At 42.1% G+C, this 6,941-nt stretch overlaps 2 protein-coding genes across 3 annotated transcripts in view; one reads left to right on the top strand and one right to left on the bottom strand.

Annotated features, from left to right (window-relative positions):
- The window catches only part of Tdg (Thymine DNA glycosylase), a 115,421-nt gene that overhangs the window by 84,129 nt on the left and 24,351 nt on the right, over positions 1–6,941 (top strand). The window contains exon 6 of the mRNA XM_018513575.1: positions 3,619–3,688. Within this exon, the coding sequence (XP_018369077.1) occupies positions 3,619–3,688 (70 nt within the window). The remainder of the gene's footprint in view (positions 1–3,618; positions 3,689–6,941) is intronic.
- Positions 1–6,941, bottom strand: part of Dnmt3 (DNA methyltransferase 3) — a 133,091-nt gene that overhangs the window by 106,830 nt on the left and 19,320 nt on the right. The gene's annotated exons all lie outside the window — the stretch shown is intronic.

Here is a 6,941-nt window from a genome sequence, read left to right as displayed (position 1 = left end):
CCGCCCGCTCCCCTCCTCCTCTCTCTCCTCTCAATTCTATCCGTCTCTCTTCCGCTCTCTGCGTTCCGTTCCTACGTGAGCGACGCGCGTTGTTTTCAATCGGTGACAATTCCACACCCTTCCTCACGTCCAACCACCACCTCGTGGCCACCCCCGCCCGTCATTTTATCCTCGTTTATCCCGGCCGCCATTCGGCGCCGGCCGAGCGGCTAACGCATTGGCGTTAACGCGCTAATGCGATACGTACTTTATGTCGACGGCGAGCTGCGGGGAATGGGGATGGAGACACACGCAAACATACACGCACGTTATACGCACGGAGGGGTTTCGGTTGTACAGCAGGAGGAGGACTCGCTCGTACGCGACTAATATAACGCGATTTTGACGGCGCGATATACGTCGTTCCGTGGCTTCCTCTCTTTCTCTCTCTCTCTCTCTCTCTCTCTCTCTCTCTCTCACTCACTCTTCCTCCCTCTCATCGGAATCGAAGGTGCGATCGAGAAATGCATTACCCGAATCGCAGAGATACGCGAGGATTCCTCAAGAGGCGCGTGAAGCATGTGTTACGCACTCCACGCGTGCTTTAAAGAGGTGTACTTCATATGGAGAACAACTATTGTAAAAAATAAGCAAGGGCCAACTGTGTAAATCATGTCTATGCTTTACATTAAAATGCCCCTTTTTTTATTAATTATTTTTCAGGAGTGTATATACTGTTAAACACATACCGTTCGTAATATTAAATTATAACCACCAATTGGAGTTATTTATAATTATTTCTATAGCTCATTGCTGCTATTTAATATGTCGTTAATTTAACTAGAACAATGAAGTTAAACAATTAAACTCAAGAAAATGTATTAAATTTGACCCGAATTTAGTTTATTGTTTACTAAGTGCAATCGTTAATATGAACGTTATTTACTTTGAAACTAACCACAGAAATGGATTGATTTACATTTTGACACACGCATGGAGGTTAAAAATAACAAAATGTTATTTAACTCAAGGGATTGGGTTACCATAGCTTTTTTGATATTAACGACACACGTAGGAGAGTCAGATTATCGATTTCCAAATCGCTAAAATTAGAATACAGGAATTCCTTCGATATGCATCGCGTCCGTTTTAATTACCTTAACAAAGCGCAATGTTTCACAAGGTACGATTCATATAATAACATCCTCGAGGGCTTGAATGCAGCGTTAAACAGAGGCGAGAACAGAAGAATTCAAACTAATCAGCCGCCGATCCTATCCCGTGCCTCGCGGACGCGTCGCGATTCTTAATGGAACGCACGCGCGCGCGCGCGCACACACACACACACACGCATGCACGCACACGTGAGCTCGGCGGACGTGCACTTTGTCATGCAATTATCCCGAGGAGTATACGGCCCGTTCCGTTGCGTGGTGAATGTTAATCTCTATTTACCGACGACGATGGCGAACGTCGCGTCGTCGTGGTTAGGCGCGAGATAAACGTCGATAAGTTACGACACGAGATTCCCCGGCGGCGGTACAGTCCTCTCGCGCGCACCTTGCACTTGCGAAAAGGTCAGTTGCAAGTCGAGAAAAAGAGAGAGAGAGAGAGAGAGAGAGAGAGAGAGAGAGAGAGAGAGGGAGAGATGGAGAAGAGGAGAAGAGGAAGGAGGAAGGTTTAATAGCGCGCGAGATGCGCGCCTAATGGTGCTCGCGCGGCCGCGCACATCACGTATCCTTGGACTTTGTCGTTATTAATTACCTAACCGGCGGAGCGAGGAGCGAAGATAATGCGGTTGTGCAACAGGTACCAACGCCGCACCTGCGCCTCCTCCTCCGCCTCCTCCCTCCCGCCGCGCCGTTGCATAATCGCGAGTAAGAAGCGCGCACGTGAAGTCGTACGCGAAACGGGGAAAGAAAAATCGATCCCTCCTCTTCCTCTTTCTCTTCCTCAATTTAGAGACACTGGAATACGTACGGAAGTGCAGCGTGTATCGCCGTGCGCGCGCGCGCGCGCGCGAGATTAAGTTTAATTAATTAATTCAGTTTACGCGAAAAACGGCACGAAACGGGAAAGCCCTTTTACTAGAGAAAACGTAGGAAATTAACTAAGCGTAGATGAATTAAAATAACCGCTAATATTATTTAATAATGTCGAGCAAATTGGAATTATTACATTACGCATCCATTTTTTTTTTTTTTAATGGCGATATTAAAATTATTATAAAATCATTGAAAAGAGATAAGTATTCGTTCAATGCTCGGAAAATCATTGAAAAAGATTTGTTAATTTCAACATCAGAGAATCATCGCTTTGTTCCACATGTTCAAAGGTTTCAATTATCCCATTTTTCATTTTGAAAAAGAATTCATTGTTCCAATGCAATCTGCTGACGCGGTTATATTCATAGGAAATCGAGTAAAATTGGAAAGAGTATTGAAAGTAGGTGACGATAGATGAGATCTTACAGTAGAATTGCTCAGAGATGCAAATATATTTGTCCCGTTCCTATTCATCGACGAATAAAACATATTAATAATACAGTAGTTTTTAATTGTGTTTAATAAATATATCTCTCTCTCTTTCACAACCGAATAGAAGAATTGCTGAAGCAAGCGAGACGAAAGATGAGCAGCTTGGAATTTTGTATTTTGCAGATTAAAAATGCTCCATTGAAGTAGGTATTGCCTTCGTAATGGCGAAATTAATTTTGTCGCGTATAATATGGGCGCACGCAATTTCTCGTTGAATGTGCTTTTTTGGAAGCTTTGGGAGCTAAATTAAACATTATGCATGTAGCACATTCAAACCATATTTCCATAATATATGCTTGATTTTATTATATATTTTTTCTTTTTTATTTATAATCACGATTGGACGGCACATTTTCTACCGTTAAAAATATATTATTTTTCAAAGACACGCGTACAGATTCGATAAAGTTTTATTCATCGTATGCTTTTATTAAATTCGAATCATCAACATAATTTGCCATTAGTTTTCATCATATTGCATTTATATACATAATCAATCATGCCACAGTCTACTTTAATTAACAGTATACAGATTTACAATCGAGTTTCATTCCTGTTTACGCGTGCATTTTGTTATAACATCCCACGTGTTAAACGAGAGAAACATTGGTGGAGTGAACGTTTTTCTCCAAAGTCTCGAACTTAGCTTTGACAATAGGTAGAAAGCGAAATTAATTACGTCGACAACAACGCGTGACGCGAGCGACTCGCCTTTCCTCGGCGTTTTTCCTCGTTTGGAAAAACTCGGCGAAAAGTCGAAGATATGAAGAGACAGTAATTTCACCGTTTCGAAACATGAAAATAAGTATGAGTAATAAATAATTTCTTGACGAGGGGAAGAGGAGGGAGGATCCGAGGAGTTTTCAAAGCGGAACAAATACAGCGACGTCGACGCGAGAGACTTAAGAACATCCGTTTGTTTTTGTATTATCAACGTGGCTAATTAAAATAACAATATAAAACAATCCTGTCTGCAGCTAGCGCGAACGCGTATGCAATCATATATTCGCGATTTCAGTTCAGACTTTATTATTAGTGTTATAAAATGATGTCTAGAAATATTTCAAATATTCTAACGAGGCATATTTGTCTTACTTTACAGATTGGTATCAATCCCGGACTGTTCGCAGCTTATAAAGGACATCACTATGCTGGACCTGGAAATCACTTCTGTGAGTGATTCTATCGTACACTTTTATCGTATATTTCATCGTATATTTTAACAAACAAAAAAAAAACTAATTTTATTACGATAAATTAATCTAATTTACTTCGCACCTTAAAGGAAAGCATTCGAGTGATGCGATCATAACTATAAAAATAGTAATGAAAGGTGTTTCGTGACGAGAGCGTTAAGCTGTAAAGTCATAATAATAACAAATGGAAAGCGCGAGCAAAGGAAGAGTCTTGTAGCCTCTGACAGGTACTTCTACCAGGACATGAATTCGCAATTCGAATTCCGAACATCCGTATAAACGAGCACCAATGTGTCCGACAATCGTGGCGCTAACGAACCCACACCATTACCATAGTCTTGCAAGCGAGCCTCGCCTTTGCGTCTCTCGAAGTTTCCGCATAAAATTGCATAATGTTATACCCGCCCCGGGAAAATCGAGTGCGCTTTGCGCGCGCCTCGTCTTAGACGCGCTTCGAGGAGAGTAATTATCAAGTCAACGAGAAAATCAGAGTCGGCGAGAAAAATGGGAGACAGGAGGTGAATGCCGGGAGCGATTATCGTTCAGGGCCATCGTTCCGAAAAAAAAGGAAAAAAAAAATTGGACGATTCATCGCGTAAAGGGAGTAAAAACGCGAAACATAAACGCTAAGTTAATAGAGCTAACTTTTTTGCGTTGATTATTGCGTAATCAGGATTTTGCGATAAATGTAAACTGGGATTCGTAAATGAACTGAAACGAACATTACGAATGGTCAAATTCGCGGATCCGGGAAAAGCTCGTGGAGAGCCTAGCGGCGACCCATGACCCGAGCCCTCATCTCGCGCTTTTTTTCTGCACCGGAGAACCCGGGATCTGAAATCGCGAAGCCTGCATCGATGAGCACACAACGAGAGAGCCGTTGCAAACGCGCATAAATCACCCACAGCGCGGATGTATAAAACCTACAGTTTTAATACGGCACATACCCCATGTACATACGCTACATGTTTATTTTTGCCTTGCTCGCAACGTCGATTAATACATTTTAATATGATTTATATGCGGCACAACGCGGACATAAAAATCTTCATCAATTTCGTACAAAAAAAAAACTCACTCCCGAGAGAAGTATGCCGAAATAATTGGGTCCTTTGTGTCGCGGTCCCCGCGTGACGTGCCAATTTTTCTATTAAAAACAGAAGAATACTAATCTGCTAAAGAAACGTATTTACGAAAAGTTCAAAAAGTTGAAAAGAGATATTTATATCGATAAGAAAAGCTGTCTAATACCTATACATATCAGGATCCAACGGGTAAGACTTTACATCGTTAAATTCATAATGTCAAATTCTACCGAATTTGAGTTAATTTTGATCATTTCTATAGGTCGGCACTACTCAATATGTCATATATTAATTTAATTTAACTAAAACAGTGGGGTAAAACAATTAAACTCAAGAAAGTATATTAAATTTGACTCAAATTTAGTCTATTATTTACCAAGTGCATACGTTAATATCGACGTTGTTTACCTTGAAAGTAATTACAGAAATTATTTACATTTTGAAAGTAAAAAGTAACCAAAATGTTATTTAACTCAAGGGATTTGGTTACGACTATTCCTCTGATATTCAACCGAGTAATAATTTTGATTCGTTTAACTAACGAAAGGACTGTAACGATGCCTGATCGAAGATACAGATGAATTCCCTGCTTTTCTTGGATTCGCGCGCAGTTTGATCACCGACAACGAACAGAGGGAGAGAGCTATCTTCGATGCAACTGCCAAAGCGCACGCACGGCAAGCACGTGCGTATTAATGCGCCCCCATGCACGACGTATCGCTGGCGGGGCCCTCGCGATTTACGTGAACCTGCACGAGTCCGTGCGCTTATCAGCGGTGGGCGCGTTGTACGCATACAACATGCTTAATGTAATGTAGCGTAATATATAATATAAACGCACGGCTACCTGCAGGTTTACGCGCCCGATTATTACACTGCCATAATAGCTGGAGGCGTTTGCTTTCGTCCGAGTGTATCGCGATCAAATATTTGCCCGTACCGACGTAATGACAATATAAGATATATCGGGAAACGCGTACATAAGTAAACGCAGGTGCGGTACTATTAACGCACATTGTTAATCACGAGCATGGTAACTAGGATAGGTTGTTACTTTATTTGTGCGAATCAATCGGAAAAAGCACCGTCCGAGAAAGTATTACGTTAGGCGGTAGTTACGACGCACATTCATAGTTAGGACTGTAATATAATCTTTATAATCCGAATGATCAGAGAGAACTGAACTCTCCTGAACATACGCATTAACTTTATTATCCTTTCACAGGTTAATAACAGAACAATACTTCTTTAAACTGTAATTAGATGTCGTCTGTCGATTGATTCTTTTCTCATCCTGATCCGCTGTAGCGAGAAATTCTACAAGTTACACCCGCGATTTTCTTGACCTTTTCCTATACATATTTTCTCCATTGTTTCGAGTTTCTTGCAAATTTTCTCCATTTCCTTCTCTTTAGAGATCTCGATGATACTGGGAATGAATCGGCGCACGGTGCATTCACGTGCGTTCACGTTCACCGTTCTTACATATGCAATTTCCAATGCGTGCACGCGCGGCGCACGCGCGACCATCCCCGTGCGCGCGTGCATCCGCTCGGGCTTTAAATAAACAATTTTCGCGCTAACGGCCTGGCCGATGCCCATTACGTACGCATACCTCCCGCGGCGCCTGTATACGCGCTCGTACGCAACATCGCCTATGGGGTGTTCCAAAAGTCCTTTCTTTTTTACCTAAAAACTCTGCTATCAAGTCGGAATGGATTCTTTTCCCCTCAAACGTTTGAAAAGGTATTACTTTTCTTCGAGTTTCGTATGTCCTACTTCAGGATTCCCTTAATTTTAATTGAAAAGAAAAAAATGCAAGTCGTATTATTTATGTGTTCGTAGAAAAAAATTTCTCTGCTCCCCATTAGGAGCAGTTAATAAATCCTTTGAGGAAAGAAAGCGATCATGATTCCGGGACACCCGGTAGCTACACGCAACCTCTGCTTGCGTGTGTCACCGGCACACGCACGTGCAGCATATATGCATGCATACATACACGCACACACACACACATATACGGCACGGTGAAGTTAGGTGCACGCCGCTGGATTTTCCAGGGTTTTCCCAGGGTTGCGGTAGAGCGTTGAACCGGGTGGAGGGTGGGCGACGGTGTAAGGGTGGAAGGGAGAGCAGCAGCGAGC

The sequence above is a fragment of the Trachymyrmex cornetzi genome, unplaced genomic scaffold (assembly GCF_001594075.2).
Source record: "Trachymyrmex cornetzi isolate Tcor2-1 unplaced genomic scaffold, Tcor1.1 scaffold47, whole genome shotgun sequence".
Classification (NCBI taxonomy): Eukaryota; Metazoa; Arthropoda; class Insecta; order Hymenoptera; family Formicidae; genus Trachymyrmex; species Trachymyrmex cornetzi.
This window is presented reverse-complemented; position numbering and strand designations above follow the sequence as displayed.